This window comes from Neolamprologus brichardi, chromosome 22 (assembly GCF_056152115.1).
Source record: "Neolamprologus brichardi isolate AB-2024 chromosome 22, ASM5615211v1, whole genome shotgun sequence".
NCBI lineage: Eukaryota > Metazoa > Chordata > Actinopteri > Cichliformes > Cichlidae > Neolamprologus > Neolamprologus brichardi.
Window position 1 is genome coordinate 1,500,010 of NC_142124.1, and position 23,711 is coordinate 1,523,720.

General features: G+C 42.7%; 1 protein-coding gene across 3 annotated transcripts; it reads right to left on the reverse strand.

Annotated features, from left to right (window-relative positions):
• Positions 1-18,430: 18,430 nt before the first annotated feature.
• LOC148096548 (uncharacterized) lies at positions 18,431-22,829 on the reverse strand. 3 transcript variants are annotated; one of them, XM_087834619.1, is made up of 8 exons: positions 22,520-22,829; positions 21,544-21,654; positions 20,891-20,938; positions 20,213-20,281; positions 20,037-20,132; positions 19,642-19,781; positions 19,281-19,387; positions 18,431-18,551 (listed from the first exon to the last, which is right to left on the reverse strand). In XM_087834619.1, exons 1-8 carry the CDS (start codon positions 22,674-22,676, stop codon positions 18,431-18,433), a joined length of 849 nt encoding a protein of 282 aa, XP_087690745.1. In that variant the 5' UTR covers positions 22,677-22,829. The 3 variants fall into 3 exon arrangements, with proteins under 3 accessions (XP_087690745.1, XP_087690747.1, XP_087690746.1); XM_087834621.1 differs by lacking the exon at positions 20,891-20,938; XM_087834620.1 differs by lacking the exon at positions 20,891-20,938 and having other exon boundaries at positions 19,642-19,776; positions 20,029-20,132.
• Between the last annotated feature and the right edge of the window lie 882 nt (positions 22,830-23,711).

Below are 23,711 nucleotides of genomic sequence, written 5' to 3' on the forward strand. Positions count from 1 at the left end.
GGAGTACCTGGTGATGCCCTTCGGCCTCTGCAACAGCCCTGCTGTCTTCCAACATCTAATCAACGACGTCTTGCGGGATATGCTAGGCCGGTGGGTGTTTGCTTATCTGGATGACATCTTGATCTACTGCCGCACCGAAGTGGACCATGTTCGCCATGTGAGGGCCGTGCTGAGCAGGCTGCTCGAGTACCAGCTGTTCTGCAAACTAGAGAAGTGTGCTTTCCATCAGCGGTCCACCTCCTTCCTAGGCTTCACCATCTCCTCTGATGGCCTCACCATGGACCTGCAAAAACTCCAAGCCGTGACCCAGTGGCCTCAGCCCTCCAGCCTTAAGCAGCTACAGAGCTTCCTGGGCTTTGCCAATTTCTATCGGCGTTTTATTCGGAATTTCAGCACCGTTGTCGCCCCACTGACATCCCTCACCAAACCAGCTAACCTGCCTAAGCCCTTCTGCCTCTCCCCAGGCGCAAAACGGGCATTCCGCGACCTCATCCACCGGTTCACTACGGCCCCCGTCCTGCTCCACCCCGATCCTGCCAGAGATTTTGTGGTGGAGGTGGATGCCTCCGATGTCGGCGCTGGCGCCGTCCTCTCTCAACATGGTCCGGATGGAAAATTTCACCCATGCTGCTATTTCTCAAGGAAGTTTTCTCCCACGCAGCAACGGTACGGAGTCGGGGACCGAGAACTCCTGGCCATCAAGTGGGCCTTAGAAGAGTGGCGGCATTGGCTCTTGGAAACGAAAGACCCTTTTCTGATCTGGACTGATCACCAGAACCTGATCCATATTCGGTCTGCCAAGCAGCTCAACCCAAGGCAGGCCCGTTGGGCCTTGTTCTTTGAGCCTTACAATTTCCACCTCGCCTACCGCCCTGGTTCCAAGAACGCTAAGGCAGACGCTCTCTCCAGACAGTTCGCCCAGGACGGCCTCACGTCAGACCCTGGACCTATCCTACCTTCTCAGTGCTTCGCTGCCCCCCCTTCGGTGGCCCCTGGAGGACTCTATCCGGGATGCCCTGACCGCCGAACCGCCTCCGCCTGACACCCCTGCTGGGAGGCTCTATGTACCTTCCCGGTGCCGTCAGGAGGCCTTACTCTGGGCTCACTCCTCCCTGCTCTCTGGTCACCCGGGGCCTGACAGGACCCTGCAACTCCTCCGTCGTGCCTTCTGGTGGTCCTCCATGGCCCGGGACGTCCGTGAATTCGTTTCCGCCTGTGACACCTGTGCTCGGGCCAAGTCCTCCACTCAGCCTCCCACTGGCGACCTTCACCCTCTCCCTGTGCCGGGACGTCCCTGGTCCCATGTTGGCCTTGACTTTGTTACTGGCCTCCCATCCGTGGGCGGTCTTGACACCATCCTCACCTTTGTAGACCGGTTTTCGATGGCAGTGCCCGTGGTCGCCCTGGCTGGCCTCCCTTCTGCCAAACGGACGGCCGAGCTCTTCTTGGACCATGTCGTCCGGCTTCACGGGTTCCCCAAGGACATTGTCTCCGACCGGGGGCCCCAGTTCACCGCCAGGTTCTGGAAAGCCTTTTGCTGCCTGATTGGAGCCTCTCCCAGCCTCTCGTCTGGCTATCACCCGCAGACCAATGGGCAGGTTGAACGGACCAATCAACAGCTGGGGCGCTTCTTGAGGTGCTTCGTCTCTGCCCAACCGTCGCTTTGGCCTCGTTACCTGCTGTGGGCTGAGCTGTCTCATAACCTTCACGTCTCTTCTGCCACCGGTCTCTCGCCCTTTGAGACCTGTTACGGTTTCCATCCTCTTATCTTCGGCCATCAGGAGGTGGAGGTCGACATGCCTGCTGCTGAACAGATGGTCCGCCGCTGTCGTCAGGCCTGGATCAAGGCGCGGGCGGCCATTTCCCGAGCCAACACTCTGTACGCCAAGCAGCATCGTCGCCGCCATCGCTCGGGTCATCCTTTTCAGCCGGGGGATCGCGTCTGGCTCTCCACGAGGCACCTGAGGCTCCGCACCGAGTCCAGGAAGCTCACTCCCAGGTTCGTTGGTCCGTACGAGATCACTGCCCGGCTCAACCCCGTGACTTACCGTCTCCGGCTTCCGCCCGCCATGAAGGTCCATCCGGTTTTCCACGTCTCGCAGCTTAAGCGGCGCGTTACTTCCTCGCTAACGCCCCCCTCCCCGGCCCCGGCCCCGCCCAGGTTCGTCGATGGGGGTCCTGTCTACACTGTCCGGCGGATCTTGGATTCCCGTCCCCGGGGTCGGGGGGTCCAGTATCTGGTGGACTGGGCTGGCTACGGTCCTGAGGAGCGCTCCTGGGTGCCGTCCTGCTTCATCTTGGATCCCTCCCTCATCTCGGATTTCCGTCGCCGCCGTCCTGGACCGTCGGGTGCCGGTTGTCAGGGGGGGGTTCCTGTCAGCCGGTGATCAGCTGATCACCAGCTGATCACGGGGCCGGGTTTAAAAGAGTGACGCCACCCACCTGTTCGCCGCTCAGACATCGTTCTCCTCATGTCAGAAGCTCCAACTCTTTGCCGACGTCAGTGTCCGTCTGATTCAGCAACCGTGAGTGTTATTCCTCTCGTTTCTTTTTCTCATGCCGGCTCCGCTCGCTCTCCGTCTGTAACGCCAGTCCGAAGCCACGCTTCGTGCACTGATCGTTACTAGATTAACTGCGTGTTTGTTCCAACCCATCGATAGCCTTCCCCGCGTTTCGGTCTAGCCAGCACGCCACACGGGCACGCCGAATTATCGTGTGTAGTCCGCCCGATCGTGACAGAAACTCATCACCGGGATCAAGCAGGGCTCAAAATTGCATATTTTGACGTGCGTGAACCGGAAATGTGGGAGGGATGTGGGAGGAAGTTGTGCCAGACCGGTATCTTTGCTAGATGGCAGCTGTCGAGCTAGCGTTTGAAGAGAGAGTCTCCCTTCTCTATTTACTGTGGAGAGCAGAGCAGCGTCGTTAAGGACGTCCTCGCCGTACCTGGGTCCATCAGGTCCTTCAGACGCGTGAGCAGTTTGGTGAGTTTCACCACTTGCTCCAGGAGCTGCGCCTGGATGACTTTCGATTTCAGCGATATTGCCGTCTTCCCCTCGCCCAGTTTGAGGACCTGCTGTCCCGCGTTGGTCCAAGCATCGCCCGCCTAGACACCAACTACAGGCGCTCAATCCCACCTGCAGAGCGCCTGTCCTTCTGCCTGAGGTTAGTAAAAGTGTTTAATACGGTAGTCCTTTATTGATACCTGTGCTAATATATGTCAATCGTTTATAGACTGCTAACATGGATGTGCTATGCTATCAATGAATGCCGTCGGTGTTTACTGAAAGCAAACTGTGGTATGGAGACGACTGTTTATAATATTTCTAGTGCACAGAACCTGGGCTGAACACAAACCTGAGACTCTGCATAAAAGTGCATCTGAACGGTTTCTGAAAATGTTTTTCTTATCTGATATGAAACTCACAAATACGTTGTGCAACATTTAATGTGCCACGCATCCTCGTGTCCTCATTTTACATCATCAGATGTTACAGCCGAGATAAAGTGGAGAGAGAGAGAGAGAGAGAGACAGCGAGTCTTGAGATGTGAGAGATTTGTCATGTTTCGTGTGTTTGGAGTGTGTAGATAGCAGTTTTGCGCAAGTTCCTATGAAAAAGTAATTAATTATAGTAATAGTTACTACTTCAAAAAAATAACTGAGTTAGTAACTGAGTTACTAGATTCTAAAAGTAATTAATTACTTGAAAAGTAACTTTTGTGTTACTTTAAAAAAATGTTTAACCTCTGGGGTCCAACTACTTTTGATGTTTCCTCCACATTTCACCTTTAAAAACTATTTATTTGCCTTGTTTGGTCTCATCGTTTTATGCACAACCTCACGTGTCTGAATTTACAGTCATGTTTTCATTTTGACAAACTGTGTTAACACAATTGATCAAAATCAGACAAAAAACTGTAACAACCACAAACATGTTTAATGATCATATTTCATAACTTTAAATGCAAATATAAACTGTCAATTTTAAAATCATATGCACAAGTTTTGCAAACAACAAAGTTATTTGCATCCATTTAATTTTAACTTGATTTTTTAAATAACCATTTCAAACTATTTACAGAACAATCAGCTGTTCTTCAACAAGATGCCACAAATTATTTGTGCCACTGCAAATATTTCTGTCCACTATAAAGGAAACATCACAGCCTGATACCTGCAGGTCTGACAGCAGCAGGTGTATCACTCCTGTTTCTAGGACATTCGCGGCTAAAACACTGTTAAAAGTGTAGTTGGTGACAGAAAAACGGGGTATTTTAAAACTACACCATTGCTGCCTTTGATTTGAAATGCATTCTGGGATACCTGGCTGCCCCAAGTCTACACAAGCAATCGATTATCTAGGATCGACCTGTTTTGACTTACTTTGCACGGCAACAATCAAATGTTAGAGAAGCTGCATGGGCAGCGTTAACCCCGCCCCCTGCGTTTGATGGGTGAGGTTGACAGATAAAATTAATTCAAGATGAGAGCCAGGCGCCCGGACTGCCAAAATGAAACAAATAAATATATCATTAAATAGTTAATTAAATGTGTCAATAATTAATTAAAATGTGAAATACATAAATAATTAATTAAATGTGTCAATAAATAATTAATTAAATGTGTCAATAATTAATTAAAATGTGAAATACATAAATAATTAATTAAATGTGTCAATAATTAATTAATTACATGTGTCATAACTATTTATTTAATTAATTATTTCCCATTTTAGTTAATTATTGACACATTTAATTAATTATTTAATGGTGTATTTAATTAATTCATTATGGCAGTCCTGGCGTTCCATACTTGTGAATCTCGCACACAAGAATTCCACTCACATGTAGTGTACCAGTGTACCTGCACATGTGATGTGACTATAAAAGTCATTTGATTTGATTTGAAAAGGAACACAGTTTGTCCCGGACTTCAGCTAGAATGAAAAAAGAAACAAATGTAACCCTGGTAAGATTTACAGCAATCAGAAGTACAGGGTTCTTTGAATGCATCGTAGTTTTCGTCTGATAGTTTAATTTCCGGGCTTGCCCTGAGGGCATCATCTGCAGCTCGGTGTGCGGTGTGTGGTGTAGAAGAACAAAGACGGCAAGGAAAAACTCCATGCTGCCGCGGAGCACGGTTTTCCCCAGTTGAAAGAGAGAAAAGAGGTTCAATCAATATTTGTGAGAGAACTGTTGTTAGCGGTGAACCACAGACGGGTACCTACCTCGAAGGAGTCGGAGTGTTTCTTCGAACTTTTTGAACTATTCTTGTGAGTTAGCCTAGCTCACTTAGCACCGCTATTGCAGTTTAATGCACTGAAAAAAACAACTAACCAGTCAGAATAGTAGTAAATGTGTTTAATTATGTTTAAGATGTGTTTTCATAGTATTGCAATTGACAGTGTGAGTGTTACATTGTGACAGTTTCCATAAAAGCCTGCAAATTCTCTGAACAGGTAGCCATGAAGCAACCATATTTTTCTCAAGAATAATTTAACTTAATATTATTTGTATGGCCATATCACAGCAACAGCATAGCCTTAAACTAGTTTTGGAGTAAAGAGAACTGCACATATAGTTGCTTTTTTGGGTTACTTTTATGTCAAGAAAGTTAATTTGTTTAGAACTGTGATCAAGGATAACACGTTAAACGTTGAAAGTGTCAATACAAAAACTGTACAAACTCCAGAAAAGTCGCAACTGAGGTGGCAAAAGTGCAGGCAATTTTTACAGAAATACAGCTGCTAGTGTCAAAAACACTCGAGTAAAGGTTTGATAAAGTATCGGTTGACAAAATGTGCTCAAAGTAAGAAAGTCAAAATACAGGAATTACAGGAAGTGTAGCAGCACATACAACAAAGGATGAACTTTAACATTTTGTGTGTGTGTTTCTAGGAGGGGACACTGACTATGACGAGGAGGCTGATGAAGACTCTGATGAAGTCAAAGCTCTCAGAGGCAGCAACAGTAAGTCTTTCTCAGCTAACGTGTTGTATCAATGTGTAATATTTTTGTGTAATTTTTGTGTGTAAAGTTACATAATTTTGTACTCTGGTTTGACTGATTTTAAACTCATGTTGCAGCTGAATACTGTGCTTTTTTTCCTTTCACAGTGTCCATTGACCAAGACAGTGATTACGATAGCTCTGACTCTGGTGTCTCTGACTGATCTCTCGTAAGTATCTCAGATGTGCTTCACAGATTCACAATGAGTTAATTTAGGATATTAGAAAGTTGACATATGGAGAGGGATGCACCAGCCTGATATTGGTCTTGCAAAGCTGGATCAATAAGTTGTTAGACATTAATGAACGTGATGATTATGACATTTGGAATTATTGTACTAACTAGAAAGCGAAAATTTCAGAAGAAATTTTAAGTGTGCCTATGCCGCTGCTAATCAGTGTAGTTTGCCATCCATACGGCTACAGAGAGCAAAACTCAGCAGAGCAGCCATTCTCCACCATGAACTATGGTAAAAACAAACACCGCTCGCGCCTCACAGATGACAGCTTACAGTTTTGTGTAAAGATGAGGTGACTTCGTACAGCCCCGATATGTAGACGCTATGCACAGAGGTTCATGAGCAGAAGTCCCATTGTACCACGGCAGACCCGACAATGTTTGCATGAACACGCTTTGTAGCATTACTTTATTCTTTATTCTTTATTCTGAATGATTAACAATGGTCTACAGCCAATATTGTGAATTAATATACAAACTTTGGTTGTAAGATTCAGATAACTATTTAATAAAAGCTAAATATTTTATATGAGAGTAAGAAAGAAAAGTATTTCTTTGTGCCCCCCTTTTCCCTGTTAATGCCCTACCTGGCCCCCTGGCAACACTTTGCTAGATCCGCCCCTGCACAGTTACCAGCTGTCAGCTACTTAGAAAACAGAAACAGTTCATAACTTCCCTTCAACTCATCCATGTCACCTAAAAGGTAAACCTGTTTCTCCATCACCTGTTCAGCTCTGATGATTCAGTAAGGACGTCTCCTGGTTTCATCTTCATGTTTCCCTCTCACCACATATCCAAACATCATGACCAGCAGCTTTACAGCTGTGGCTCCAGCAAACATCAGCTGATGCTAGAAATGAATGTTAAATCAATTCTAACAACAGCTGATCAAACGTGCTGCTGTTGTTTAGCGCGACATCCGCTGGTTTCCTGTTTCTGGCGCAAAGTGATAAACAAACAAGAGAGACGATCAGCTGATCATTGATCAGTTTCATGATTGAAGTTGCAACAGGAGAGAGAGGGGAGAGAATGACAGGGGAAGAGGCAGCTGTGCAGCGTAACGACAGAATAACTCCAGCTTTGTGTCTTTTTCCATTCTAGCTGAAGTTCGGGACAAACTGTTCCTTTTCAGCTCAACACGAAACGCGTAATATTTTCTCTGAATGTGGGACGATTTCGTTTGTACGGGACGGTTGGAAACTCGACTAAATAACCTTATAAATAAAATAAAGTTCAACATCAGTAACATCATAGCACCACCCAGCTGTATAGAAACTCCGTCATGCTAGCTAGTAGCAGTACGAGTTATTGTAACTGACTGTAAAAAGTCAGCACAACGAAAATAAACTCCACCTAAACTTGGTTTATATCTGACCAGATAGACTGCAGCTCATAACTTCTTACCTGAAGTTCAGTGTGTGTGTCTTTCAGTTTCTCTCGTTATGTTCCCTTTCAAACTTTAGAGACTTTATTTGAAAGAAGACACTAGTGTGAGTGTAAATAAGAGCAGTGAGCTGTGAAGACCGATTAAAGTGAAATGAGAGGAGGTCAAATGAATGTGATGACTTTTTAATTTATTTTTTTTTTTGGACTTTTACATTTTCTAATAAATATCAGTAGGTTTCTATTGTTGAAGTCTTTGTTATATTTAACTGATTTAAAGTTTAAAAAGTTCAGTGTGATTACACATAAGAGTTTAAGTTGGTGCATCCCTCACTGAGAACCTGCTGTTACTCTACATGTAAAATAATACTGTTGCTCCTCTCTGCAGCTGATTCTGACAAACAAGGTCAGGCCCAGGAGTCGTCCTGAATCTTCAGCTACATCAAGTTTCACGGCTCGCATGAACTAGATTATTGGCATACAGGCTACAATAATTAAAAATAATAATGATAAATATAAATAGTTTATTTTACACTTTACAGATTAAAAATCTGAGGTATAATGTGGTTCTTTAGCTTTCCATGAAATGGGTTTTAAAAGTGTTCATGCTTCCTCAATCTGAACCTTCATGACAGCAAAATTTATGAGTCAGTTTTGATAAGTTTAAAACTTTTAGAGTAAATCATAAATCTGAAAACATGTTTGTAAAGATATTTAAAACATTGTCACTGGTTTATGCACCTGTGAGAATAGTTTCATACCGATTGGACACAAAGCAGACGCTAAAGTCTGCATCTGATAAAGTGGGCGGAGCTCAGCAGTCACACCTGCTGCCTCTGCAGGAAACATCTCCAGGCAGGTGGAAGAAAATGTTTTAGTGTGGCGTCTGTTAATGCATATAATGTTTTTATGTAGAAGAAATATAATTAAAATCATAATATTTAGAAGTGAATACATAAAATAAAATGGTTGGATACTAAACAAAGCATAAATGTAATGTGAAGGTTGGTGCTTTAACCCTTTCACTGTAAGTTGGCTTAATGAATCAGACCTTTACAAACAGCGAGACCTCAGGTGCTCATGAGAATTAAATGATTTTAGATACTCTGGTGTGATCATTGTAATGGGGGCGTGGCATAAACTGGTTATCTCCTTTTTTATTATGGCTTTTATGAGTTTTTGGCCAAATTGAGTGAACTTCTAGATGATTACAAAAACTACAGTCTGTCTGTGTAAATACATTTATTGTTTTATTGTGCTTTAAATATTCATTTGCAGTGAAACTTTGTTTGAAAATAGAGAAACTTTTTCTGTGGGAAATTTAGGCCAGAAATCTGGAAAATGTTGTGTTTCAGTATTTTCTTGCATTTACATGTAAGCTCTTAATTTGAAAAGTTCTGTTTCCAAGGTAATTTTTTTTTTTATTCAGCACGAGCTAGGATTACTTTATTGATTGGATAAGATGCTTTAATTATATTCTAGATTTTAAGTCTGAACTTTACGGTAAAAGGTTCAGTCCACATGATGAAGCTGTCTTAGGATGAATCAGTGAAATATTTGCTGTAAGACTCAAATTCTTCTTGTAATCCTGAAATGTCTTCCATTGTGTGGGCGTTTACTGATAATAATGATGGATTGTAAAGCATCGTATATTTGAAGATTGTGTTCTTTCTTTTAAAAAAGTTATTCTGTTTACTCTTTTTTCCCCATTTAAAAATAAAAATTTCATTTGTTTGTTTCTATTTTTTCTGTAATAAAAAATATAAGAATAAGAAAGTGTAAGACTTTTAATTCATTTGGAAGCCTGATGTTAGAGCCAATCTATAGAGAGATATTTTTGATACTGTTTCAGTTATTATGTTACATGTTTGATTTTGTATAATATGTTGTTAGAGAATAAATGCTTCGCGTTTAATTCGTGTCGGGTAAGAAAACATTACAGCGCATGTGTGGTAGCAGGTTAGAGTGAGCCAGGACGGCAATGGAAATGTGCGCTGTAGCAGCAAATAGTTTTTTGACCGTGACATCTTTTGTTTGTATGTACGAGTCAGAAATAAATCTGAACAGCTCACATTAAGAAGTGGAAGAATTATTTTTTTTCGAAGCTTGGGACAGAAATTCGCCACTACATAAAAGTCAAAAAACTAGCGAGTAACGGAAGAATGTTTTCCGCGGTGGAGCCACCGACTGAGACATAGAAAAGTCACCGGATCGTCGGCATAAGGACGCCTACACACAACGACACAGCGAACAGCTAAGTAAAAAGTGTTTTCTCAGATGCATCTTACCTGTGGAAGTAGCATAAAGGAGTTTGTGCAGTACACCACCCGACAGCTGTGCCGAAGAAAATCATTACGGCTTAGCGGTGTTATATAATGACAATGGCCGACGACATTAATGACAGTGTGGGTGTAGTTACGCGTGATGACAGCCAGAGGGCGATGACAGACAAAGGTCTAGAGTTCAAACTGCATCAGCTCACAAAGGTGAGAAGAGGCAAATTAGGACAAGTGACAGCACAGGAAGATGAAACTGAGCGACTTTTGAGCCGTGAAATTCTGCCGGCTGTAAATGATGTGAGAGAGGCACTGAAAGCTTACAAGAAATTGTATGAAGAGTTTCAAGAATGCAATTATGCAGTGTTGCTGTGTATTAAAGATGAGGAGGAAAAGGAGGCTGACCAACAACTTTGGTTTCAGCCAATGTCAGAACAATGTTTGCAGTTCATTAATAGAGTTAATACATGGATTGAAATTCAAACATGTGATCAAGAGATAACTCCCATGGACAGTGCATCCAGAGTGTCAAAAACATCTAGAGTGTCAAACACGTCTAAAGTATCCAACACGTCAAGGGTGTCGACAGCATCGTCAGAGCGTGTCAAGGAAGAAGCTAACAGAGCAGCTCTGATGGCACGAGCAGCGTCTCTGAAAGAAAAACAAGCTCTAGAGTTAAAAGAAGCAGAAATTAAAGCTGCAAAGGAAAGACTGGAAATTGAAACAGCCATTGCAGTGTCTACTGCCAAAGTTAAAGTGTATGAGGAATGTGAAGGGGTTAAGTCTCAAGTGAGTAAAACCAGACTTACGGTAATGCCACGTCGTGACCTCCTGAAGATGAATAATGAAAATGGTCATGCCAACGTAAAACACACACCAGGGAAGCCAACAGAGATAGAGAGGTCTGCCTCTTGGAGGAATCCTGGTGATTCAGGTGCTGCAGAAGGGGTCATACCTAAGACACATAGAACTCCACTGCAGGGGCCAAGCCAACGCCAAGATGGTGTCTCACTTCAGGAGACCGGACCAAGTGAGCTTTATCAAGTGATGCAGAAACAGGCAGATATCACAGAGATGCTTGTAAAGAACCAACAGCTGGCTCGGTTACCACAAAGGGATGTGCCAGTGTTCCACGGAGATCCTTTGGAGTACAGGTCGTTCATGAGGGCGTTCATGCACGCTATTGACACCAGAGCTGATAGCAATTCAGACAAGCTATATTTTCTGGAGCAGTATACTCGAGGCGAGCCTCGTGATCTTGTGAGGAGTTGTCAGCATATGCCTGAACATCGGGGGTATGAAAGGGCTCTGCAGCTGCTTCAAGATAAATATGGAAATGAGTTACAGATTGCTAGCACGCTAATTGAGAAGGCATCGAAGTGGCCACAAATTAAGGCTGAAGATGGAAAGGCGTTGAGCGCATTCTCTGTATTCCTGGTGAGCTGTCGTAATGCCATGGAGGATGTGGACTATATGGAAGAGATGGACAACCCTGCAACTATGAGGATCATCATTTCCAAGTTGCCATTTAAAATAAGAGAGCGCTGGAGAATCCACGCATATGATATCCAGGAGCGGCGCTGCAACAGAGCAAGATTCACAGAGCTGGTGGCCTTCGTTGAACGCCAAGCAAAGATCATGTCCGACCCGCTCTTTGGCGATCTTGAAACAGCAGTGTCAGACAAGGTCATGAAAAAGCCACAGCAAGGAAATAAGTTGAAGAAAGACATTAGACATGGGAGCAGCTTTGCTATCAAGGTTAACCAAGGTTCAGAAATGGACAAAAGAAGCAGAGTGAGTAAGATCCAGAGCAACCTGTCACTCAATTGCGCCTTCACAAGACCTTGCATGTTCTGTGGGAAACTTCATACACTGCAAGAGTGTTACAAGATTAGAGAGGAGACTCATAAGGATAGAGTGGACTACTTGAAGAAAAACGGACTTTGCTTTGGATGCCTGCTAAAGGGTCACATGAGCAGAGATTGCAAAAGGAAGATGGTGTGCGAGGTTTGTTCACTCAAGCATCCAAGTTTGTTGCACTTCTCAAGTCATGAGGAAGAGAAGCCTCCCGCTGAGGTCAATACGGGTAGCACTGCTAAAGGCCCAGCAGGGTTGTCTGAAGAAAAGGAGACAAGTGCCTGTACTGGGGCTGGAGGCAGCTGCGTGCTTGCCATTGTACCTGTAAGGGTGAAGTCCTGCAAGAGTGACAAGGCTGTGGAGGTTTACGCTTTCATTGACCCAGGTAGCTCTGCATCGTTCTGCACCGAAGCCTTGGCAAGGCAGTTGAAGGTGCAGGGCAGACGAACCGAGCTAACGTTGAGGACCATAAATTCCAAAAGCCGAGAGGAGAGTTATGTGCTCACAGAATTGGAAGTCAGCAGTCTGGCAGACAACAATTTTATCGCACTGTCAAAGGTCTTCACACAGAAAAGTATTCCTGTTTCCAGAGAGAACATCCCACTCCAGAAAGAGGTTGACAAGTGGCCATACCTCCGCGAGGTGAGGTTGCCTCATATTGAGGCTGAAGTGGAGCTTCTCATTGGAACTAAAGAATACACCATATTGGAGCCATGGAAGGTGATCCCAAGTGAGGACAATGGTCCATATGCCGTAAAGACAGCACTTGGATGGATTCTGAATGGACCACTGAGAGAAACAGATACTGCAGCCAATGATGTACAACCATGTGCTATTGTGAACAGAATAGCCATCGACGATGTGGAACAACTGCTTGTACGACAGTATAACCACGACTTTCCAGAGCGTCACTGTGATGATAAAGCAGGAATGTCTCAAGAGGACCACCACTTCATGGAGTCTGTGTCAAGCTCTACTCGTCTCACTGATGGATACTATTCCATAAGTCTTCCTACGAAGAAGTCGTGCGTTCAGATGCCGAACAATCGAAGTGCAGTGTTACAGCGTGCACTGAGCCTTCAGCGCAAGCTGAAAAGGAATCCTGCACTCCATGAAGAATACACTGCCTTCATGAGTGATATGTTGAGCAAGGGATATGCCGTTGAGGTTCCAACAACACAGTTAAACCGCAAGGATGGAAAACAGTGGTATATTCCCCACCATGGGGTATACCATCCACAAAAAAAGAAGCTGAGGGTAGTCTTTGACTGCGCTGCCAGCTACCAAGGAGTGTCACTGAATAGTGAACTTCTACAAGGGCCAGATTTAACAAACTCATTGATCGGAGTGCTGACTCGGTTCAGGCAAGAGTCTATCGCCTTTACAGCAGATATCGAAGCAATGTACCATCAGGTGTGTGTCCCGGATGACGATGCTGACCTGCAGCGCTTTCTGTGGTGGCCAGCAGGGGACCTCAATCAAGACATTGCTGAGTACAGGATGATGGTGCATATCTTCGGTGCGACTTCTTCTCCCAGTTGTGCCAACTATGCACTGCGAAGAACAGCAGAGGAGAACCGCAGCAAATCATCACCTGAAGCTGTAAGCACAGTTCTGGAAAATTTTTATGTTGACGACTGCTTGAAGTCTGTTGCCACGGAAACTCAAGGTATGGAGTTATACACAGACCTCACTGAATTGTGCTCTGGTGGAGGATTTCACCTAACGAAATGGACAAGCAACAGTCGTGCCTTGCTCGCATTCATCCCTGAGCATGAGAGAGCCAAAGATGTCAGAGAACTGAACTTGAACCATGACCTGCTGCCTATGGAACGTGCTTTAGGAGTTCTATGGTGCCCTGAGTCTGATGCATTCAAGTTCAAGATTAACGTCAAAGAAAGACCTGTGACGAGACGTGGGATACTTTCCGTCACCAGCTCCATCTACGACCCACTGGGATTCCTTTCCCCAGGAACTCTCCCTGCAAAAATGATCTTGCAGCAGTTATGCAGGGAGGGTCTTGCTTGGGATGATGAGATCCCAGAACAGCTCAGTCATAAGTGGAACAAGTGGTTACAAGAGCTGTGCCAGCTGTCAGAGGTAATCGTACCCAGGTGTGTGAGACCATTGGACTTTGGTCCTGTCGCAACAGCACAGCTTCACCATTTTTCTGATGGGAGCGAAAGTGGATATGGAACAGCATCATACTTGAGGATGACCAGCAATGACGGACGTGTTCACTGTACGTTAATGATGGGAAAATCCCGTGTGGCGCCCCTGAAGCAAACCACTATTCCACGAATAGAGTTGACTGCAGCTATGGTTGCTGCAAAGACAGACAAAATGTTAAGAACAGAGCTTCAGATGAATCTTCTTGAATCTACGTTCTGGACTGACAGCACAACTGTGTTGAAGTATATTGAAAATGAGAATCTTCGCTTCAAGACATTCGTGGCCAATCGCATTGCGGTCATTAGAGAGCTAACAAATCCTCAGCAGTGGAGGTACGTTGGTACAGCAATCAATCCAGCTGATTGTGCATCCAGAGGGCTTGCACCATCTAAGCTCATGAAGAATCTAAGCTGGTTCCACGGCCCAGCTTTCCTGAAAACCCCAGAAAGAAAGTGGCCAGAAAGACCTGACAAGGAAAGGATTGATAAAGATGACAGCGAAGTGAGGCATGCAACCATGGTACATCTCACAGATGCAGCTGAGAATGTTCACACGTTGAACAAGCTGATCAATCACTATTCCAGCTGGCATCGAGTGAAGAGAGCTGTGGCATGGATGATCAAACTCAAAGACTTACTGCTACGACGATGTGAAAAAAGGAAAGAGACGTACGTTAAACAGAAAGAACAAGACAACGAATCAATGCAGACAACACTTACCCTGAAAGATCTGGTGCAAGCTGAGACAGAGATCATTAAGTTCTGTCAAAGTCAACAATTCCAAGAAGAGATCACCATGTTAAAGAAAGGCAAGTGTGTGACAAAGACTAGTCACTTGAGGAAACTTGATCCAGTGATGCAGGACGGAGTTTTGAGAGTTGGTGGTCGCCTCGCAGCTGCTGGGATGCCAGAACATGTGAAGCACCCAGTCATTATCCCAAAGGGCTCACATATCACCACACTGATCTTGCAGGATATACATGAGAAGATTGGGCACTGTGGAAGACTGTATATGCTTTCACGGCTGCGACAGAAGTATTGGATTCCATCCGCTAACTCAGAAGTGAGGAAGTTTCTGTCAAGGTGCGTAATCTGCAGGAAAACTAGAGGCAAACCACTGGAACAGAAGATGGCAGATTTGCCAGAGGATAGGCTTCTACCTGATGAACCCCCCTTTTCTAATGTTGGGGTTGATTACTTTGGACCGTTTAATGTGAAGCATGGCCGCAGCACAGTAAAAAGGTATGGTGTGTTGTTTACCTGCCTTACAACAAGAGTAGTGCACATTGAAATTGCGCACACTTTGGACACTGATTCATGTCTGAACGCCATCAGACGCTTTGTGTGCAGAAGAGGTCAGGTATCTGTCATGCGTTCAGATAATGGCACCAACCTAGTTGCTGCTGAACGGGAGTTACGCGAAGCCATTCAAGAGTGGAATCAGTCAAAGATTCTAGATTGTCTCATGCAAAAGGGAATCCAGTGGGTATTTAACCCACCCGCTGGTTCTCACTTTGGAGGGATATGGGAAAGGCAGATCAGAACCGTGAGGAAGGTCCTGAGGTCTATACTGAAGGAACAGTTGGTCAATGATGAAGGTTTACTGACACTAATGTGTGAAGTGGAGTCAGTATTAAATGACAGACCGCTGACTACAGTAACAGATGATCCAACAGACCTGGAACCCCTGACTCCTAACCACTTGCTACTAATGAAGAAAAAGCCGGGTTTGCCTCCTGGACTTTTCAGAAAGGAAGACTCATACTCCCGCCGCCGTTGGAAGCAAGTGCAATATCTTGCTGACTTGTTTTGGAAGAGGTGGGTGCGCGAGTACTTGCCTATGCTTCAAGAGCGTCAAAAGTGGACTCAGGTCAGAAGAAACGTAACTGTGGGGGACATTGTAATGGTGGTCGATGAGTCAGCGCCAAGAAGCTCGTGGATGTTGGGGAGAGTTCTTCGTGTCATTCCAGATGCTAAGGGTCTGGTGCGGCGTGTGATCATCAAGACAAAGACTAACACCTTAGAAAGACCCATTAACAAGCTATGCTTGATCTGTGAGAATGTCATGTAACTTGGAATGAGAAAATACAGTATATTTTCTGGTCGGTTACAAGTTTTGTGAAAGATAATTTGAATGACCATGTGTGATACAGGAAGTGTTAATGTTATTTGGCTCTTTTGTAAGTGTTCGCTAATTGTCAGTCTTCACGCCCTCCAATTAGGGGGCTGGAAATGTTAGAGCCAATCTATAGAGAGATATTTTTGATACTGTTTCAGTTATTATGTTACATGTTTGATTTTGTATAATATGTTGTTAGAGAATAAATGCTTCGCGTTTAATTCGTGTCGGGTAAGAAAACATTACAGCGCATGTGTGGTAGCAGGTTAGAGTGAGCCAGGACGGCAATGGAAATGTGCGCTGTAGCAGCAAATAGTTTTTTGACCGTGACATCTTTTGTTTGTATGTACGAGTCAGAAATAAATCTGAACAGCTCACATTAAGAAGTGGAAGAATTATTTTTTTTCGAAGCTTGGGACAGAAATTCGCCACTACACCTGATGCTTAGCCTCGTCCACCCCAGCTGTGAAACTCAGAAACCAGTCTTGTTATCATCTATCGTCCACCTGGGCCTTACACAGAGTTTCTGTCTGATTTCTCAGACTTTATATCTGATTTAGTTCTGAGCTCAGATAAAATAATTATTGTGGGTGATTTTAACATCCATGTAGATGCTAAAAATGATAGCCTCAACATGGCATTTAATCTGTTATTAGACTCAATTGGCTTCTCTCAAAATGTAAAAGAACCCACCCACCACTTTAATCACACTCTAGATCTTGTTTTAACATATGGCAAAGAAACTGAACATTTAACAGTGTTTCCTGAAAACCGTCTCCTGTCTGATCATTTCCTGATAACATTTACATTTACAATCATTGATTACACAGCAGTGGAGAGTAGGGATGGGTATCGTTTAGGTTTTATCCGATACCGGTGCCAAACCGGTACTTTTGAAACGGTGCCGGTGCTTAAACGGTGCTTAAAGAATGGAGAACACACACTTTGTCCAAAAACCTCTCATGTTTAGCTTTTTTTTGTAAAAAGATAACAACGTTAGCCTTTTCTGCAGCTATGGGGCATATATGGTTTCACTCTTGGCTGGAAGCAGTGCTTAAACAATGGAAAAAACACAAACTTTGGCCAAAAACCTCTCATGTTTAACTGTTTTCCACTTTTTCTTTGGTCATTTTAACCTTTTTAACCAGGGTGAAGGGAGTATCTGCCATCAAACAAGAAGACAGCTGCATGTAGCTATGATGATGTTTGCTAGTTCACCTTACATGCATTAATGTAATAATGTGCTTTAAAAGAACGTACGTACCTGGGCCCGCCTACTATCCTCGGAAACGTAAAATGATTGGCTAGAATCTGAAGCCTATGACATCTCAGGAAAGTAAAGCACCGAAATGTGCGCTGCTTTTCGGTCTGGTTACTACCGTTTATTACCGGTACCCATCGCTAGTGGAGAGCAGACTTTATCACAGTAGATGTCTTTGTGAAAGTGCTGTAATTAAGTTTAAGAATATAATCCACCCACTGTTATCATCTTCAATGCTCATAGAGCAGAGCAGCTATCTGAACGCTACTCCAACAGAGGTCGATTATCTTGTTAATAACTTTGACTCTTCACTACGTACGACTCTGGATACTGTAGCTCTGGTGAAAAATAGAGCCTTGAAAGAGAAGAACTTGACTCCGTGAACCTTTTGTGTCTGTCTCTGTGACCATGTGTCGTCCTCTGCTATTCTCTTGTGGGGTGTCCCACAGGGCTCAGTTCTAGGCCCCCTAAAATTTTTTTTTAAATCAACAGACTTTAACCGTGTCCACTGGGAGGGTTGTTGTTTCTGGACTTTTCCTTTCTGTCATGCTGAAATGAACTTTGACCTTCAGTGTGTTAACGCTGTGCAGGCAGCTCGCTGCAAACTAAGCAGGAAGGTAAAGTTGTGTTTTGATGTAAGTGAAGAAGAAGAAGGAAAGCTGTTTTAAACGGATTCATCTTCACTTATTCACACGTTGTAAGTTTGACAAACTGAATTTGTGCTGGTTTCAGTCTCTTGGTTCCTGATTTGTAGCTAAAAGTAAGAAGCGGCTACTTTCAGCTGTTTGAGAGAAACTGAAGAAGACGTTTACTGAAGTTTTAGGACCAACAGACTGATGAATAAACCAAGTAAACCAAAGTAAAGACAAGCTGCACTTTGACTTTTATTAGAACAATTTGCTGGAACTACAGAGTAATGAAGTACTTCAAGGTTTTGTGTGGATGACTTCCAACCTTACTGTACAGCACAGAGCACAGAGTGACAATATATGTAATCAATATATGATGCAGAATGAACAAGTAAAGACTGTAAGCTGAGTCTGAGGCTCATGCAGGACATTTCATAGTGAGGTGTCTTTGGTTGGATTATTCAAACATTTACATCAAAGCACCAAACTCATTTCTCACAGATGAAGGTCATTGAAGTAGAAGACCTGAACTGTATCCATCTCCCATCATCGTCACAGCAGACTCCATAGATACCAGAACGGGGATTCCCATATCCTGCTGCCCAGAACCTGTCAGAGAGATCAAATCTGATATGAAACTGGACTAAACTCATAACTATTGTCACATTCATATAAATATGAGTCTCTTTTGGAATATTTCCAATATTTCCTGTATTTCTTTCCCAGGTTTCTCGCCCACTTTCCCTCCTTTAGACTTTTCTCTGAGAATCATCATGCACACTAAAACAGCTTTCAAGCTTTGATGAATATGAAATCTTCCTGCTGTAAAAATGGAGAATAAAAAGAAGTCAGAGCTGACTTTCTGCTGTTTGAAACTGTTTTGTCAGCTGTTTACAGACATCACTTTGAAATGTGTGTCTATCAGGTCATATTTACTGAAGCTTCTTCCTTCATATGTTCTGAAGTTTTACAAACACCAAAGAAGAAGAGACAGGAATTCTCTGAAACAGTTTTTGTTCTGTGAGAAAAGAAACATTACAGCACAAAAAACATGAAGACAAATTGAACAAAGTGAAATGTGTCGGTCGCTGCTTTGAACATGTTTCAATCCTGATTTCTTCAAACTGACTTGTTGTAACTGAACGTCATCACAGACTGCAGATGAAGAGAGTTCAAGCACAGCTGTTCATTCAAAGGAGGATTTCTGCTTTTCTTTACATTCAGTTTGTGGGGCTGTTGGAAAATAGCTCAACTCATGTATTGCTGATCTATCTTCCAAAACATCAATGTTTCACTTCTAAATAATAACTCTGGAATAGAAACAAACTAATGTCTCACGTTTCTGTCAGCGGTGCTCCGTCCACCCATTCCCATTCATATCCTCCTGATGTGTGTTTGGCTCTCAGACCAATCCAGGAGGATCCTCCAAATTTACTGACAAATTCCTGTTTGAGAAGAGACACAAATATTGTCTCCAGTCATAATTCAGCACTTCTGTTGTGGTGACATCATCTTGTGAATATGTCTGAAGGAAGAATAAATGTGATGAAACTTTTCTTCCATTGTGCAGAAATCAGAGAGAAATCCATCAGAGTGGAAACAGGAAGCAGGTCACAGACTGACAGCAGGTCAAAAACACAAGTAACAGATGACTGTCAGCTCCATCAAAGATCACACAGACATGAACAAACACACCCACCTGTTCCTCTTTGCTGTTTATCATCACCAGATCAGCTCCTTTATCCTGACAGTCTCTCCTGCTGTCAGACCAAGTTTTCTTCTCACTGGATATAAAGTAACAGCTGCTTCCAAATCTCGCCCATCCTTCATCACACTTCTCTTAAAGTCAAACACATGTTTTAAAGTCAGACTTTGTGTCATGTTGTATCACATTAATCTTTGGTCCCTGTCATTTTCCCTGTAAATACTTCATTTAAACTCAGGTTTTCTCTCTTATTCATAATTAACTGAAACTTACATTTATACAGAGAAACTGTTACACAGCATCAAACATTTAGGATTCAAAACAAAGACACAATCAGGTTATCACTGTGTAACACTGATGTTTTCTATTAGTTATTCAAACTTTATTACCTTCTATCAGCTTCTTCACTTCTTCCTGTAGCTGACTGTTGTTTTTACTCAGTTCATCATAACGGCTCTGTAACTGAGTCAGGCTGGTTTTTGTGTCTTTAGAGAAAAAAAGATTCAAATTAAGTTAAAATGTTCTACAAATATATCTGTGATATAAGAACTTGGTGTTTGCTTACCTTGAAGTTCATCCTGGAGCTCAGTGTGGCTGTTCTTCATTTTGTTGAATTCACTCTTGTTCAAAGCATCTGAAATATTTCAGTGAAATCAAAATAAAATAAAATAAAATGAGTGAAACATTGAACAGAAACAATCTTCTTCCTCTGCTTTGTCAAATATCAATAAGAGTCAGAAACTTGCAGCCATTGTTCTTTAACATGTCCTGTGGGTGGAGGTGTTAGAACTACAGGAAATCTGATGAGCTAAATACGTATCAACTGTGAACAAAAACCACTGACAAGATTCAGAATAATTGTGCTTCAGTGTGGAGGAAGAAGGTGAAGAATCAAACAGCATTTCTACACCTGTAGTCAGAGATGTTATCTATATGCTTTTTAAGAACAGACAACACTGGGAATCAACACTTCCTCATATCACAGGTGTTTCCATGTGATCAGGTACTTCCTGTGGAAGTGCAGCTCTCACTGTGTGTTTCCTGTTTCACTTGGAAGGAGTTTGTAGGGCTGAGCTGCCTTTGACTGTGAACAGTTTCTCCTGTTTATGTTAGTTTGGGAGGTCAGCTGCTGTAATTTGGTTTGTTTCTTTTTTTATCTTAACACAAGAAGCTGATTCAAAATGTAAAATCAGTTACCTTTCAAATCCGTCTCCAACTCTGACAGTTTTTAATAGTTTCTTACCTTCCATCTCGTCCTTCAGCTGCTCTTTTTCCAAACTCACCAAAATATCTGGTTAGAAATGCAACCGAAGATTTAAAATTTAAAATGATTTAAATAAAGTTTTTCATTTTCCTATGAGATGAATGGAGCTAACATTAGCTTGTTAGCTACCTGCTTAATACTCCAAGTGAACTAACTAGTCGCACAATGACAGACGGCCACTGTCTAACATAGTGTGACTGCACCTGCATCAGTCTGCAGCAGATGCTGCTGCCTGTCTGCTTTGTTGATATAATCACAGAATCACCGTGTTGAGTGAAGAGTTTGAAGGAACAACAAGAACATTCACTCCACCTCCACAACACACACAAGATATGAGCCAGGAATCATGCACACAGACACACACCTGCTAATCAGTGCTAAGTAACAGACTCATGAAATACTAGAAGCTCAGTCAGCAAAACCAACGTGTTGGTCAGGCTGTACCACACAGCAGCTCATATTATTGATCAGAGAATTCCATTTAAAATGCCACCGTGCAGTTTTTATGAAGAGGAAACTATCCTTAGAGACCAAAACTCATTTGGTCCTGAATGGAAACATGTTTTTAAGGCAGCAAAGGTGCTCATTTTAACATGGGAGTGTATCATGAGCATGATAATAAAACTCCTCACAGCGTGTTGTGATTCCAGCCAGAATCAGCAGATACAGAACCACCAGCTTCACTTCAACAGCTCTGAAACGGCTTCTTTTCACAGCTGGAAGCTTCTCCTGGGCTTTTATTTCTACGAAGGCAAAATGGAGAAAATAATTTGTTAATTTAATTATTAAACATGTTTTAATCATAGTTTGTTTCCCATTTTTCAAGCGTATTTTATTGGTTTATCGTCAGAAAGACTTTCCACCTGCAGCCGACCTGATGATGAGCTGAACAAGTTCATTCTAGCAGTTTTGATATTTACAGGAGACTTTGTCACATGTTTGTCTTCAGGTGACTTTTACATATGTGAGAACAGAGACTCTGACAGAGAAACGCTTTGATGTGACTCAGAAACAGACGAATGTGTATCAGCCGTGTTTCACACAAAGACCAGATCATGAAGACAATGTTGGTTATTATAATATGAATATTATGTCATTAAAACAATATCTCCATGATTTGCTGAAATGAAAACAGAGTTGTTATTCATTGGTCTGATTTCCTGTCAGCTAAAACTAGCTGTGAAAAGTGTGCTTTGAGCAGTTTCCGTGGTTATACTCGCTCCACAGTGTCGACCAACACTTCCTTGTTTCTTCTATTTCTGCCTTCACCACTGATCTGTGAGATAACTCCTCCAACACTTTTCTGTCAGCTTGTGGAGACTGAAGAGTTTCTACACTTACTAAAATAACACACTGATACTTTAAACTAGACAATTTTTATCATTTATTCTCTAAATAAACAGAAAACATTAAAAATATAGAAACATATAAACCATAATAAGAGCAGAGACTGCACACCTTCACCAAAGCTTGAACTTTCCTCCACACTATGAATAAACTGAGTCTCTGGACCCAAAAGCTTTGATGGATCTGTATTAGTTTGATATTTTATTGAGAAGATGGAAACAGTCTCTCCTGATTCCTGATCCCTCAGTATTTGATACTTACCTCCGTCCTGTGTTGAAACAGGGACCTGATGGTCTGTGCTGGAGTCCACATTCTCATGGAGGAGGACCAGTCCCTCCAGTCTCTCTCCTCTGTCCTCTCCTTTGCTGTATTTCACACTCATGCTCAACTCTGGATCCTCATCGATGATGGAAGACATTTTAAGATGCTCAGTTTTCAGCAGTATCAGTTTCCTGTACAGCAGAGCTGTCACTCAGTCGCTGTGTTTCTCTGTTAACTGGAGCTTTTCTATGTGAAGCTGATTCTGATTCTGCAGTAAATCATAAGTAAATGTTGGTCCTCTGTATTCTGATGCTGCTGTCGCTTCGCTTCCTCTGTCTCTCTGTGAGCTGCTTTGAACAGGAACTACAGAGGTCATGACAGGAAAAGCTGAACCACATTTTTTTCATAGTTAGAATTAAAACTGATAACACAAAGTCCAGATAAACAGAATCAACTTTCTGGGTTTATTGAAGGTTTGTTCAACAAATTAAACTAAATTTCCTTCAAAATAAAATGTTTGCATTTTATTTTATTTATTTATTCATTCATGATTTGAGTTTATGAACTCTACTTTTTCACAGATATTTCTTTGTTGTTGTTTTTTGGACAGAGACCATTGAAACAGTAAAGAAAGTGGGGGGAGAGAGAGGGGCTGAGCTGCAGCACAGAGCCTGGGCTGAACACGAACCTGAGACTCTGCAGTACTTTTTACTGCTGCTAGTTTTTCTGTCCTGACAGATGTGATGATCTGATCTGTGACTAAATAAGAACACAGAAGTGTTTATATGACAGCCGAGTCACATGATGGAACAAATTTATAGGACAACATGATAAAAGTGCATCTGAACGGTTTCTGAAAATGTTTTTCTTATCTGATATGAAACTCACAAATACGTTGTGCAACATTTAATGTGCCACGCATCCTCGTGTCCTCATTTTACATCATCAGATGTTACAGCCGAGATAAAGTGGAGAGAGAGAGAGAGAGAGAGAGAGAGAGAGAGAGAGAGAGTCTTGAGATGTGAGAGATTTGTCATGTTTCGTGTGTTTGGAGTGTGTAGATAGCAGTGTTGCGCAAGTTCCTATGAAAAAGTAATTAATTATAGTAACTAGTTACTACTTCAAAAAAGTAACTGAGTTACTAGATTCTAAAAGTAATTAATTACTTGAAAAGTAACTTTTGTGTTACTTT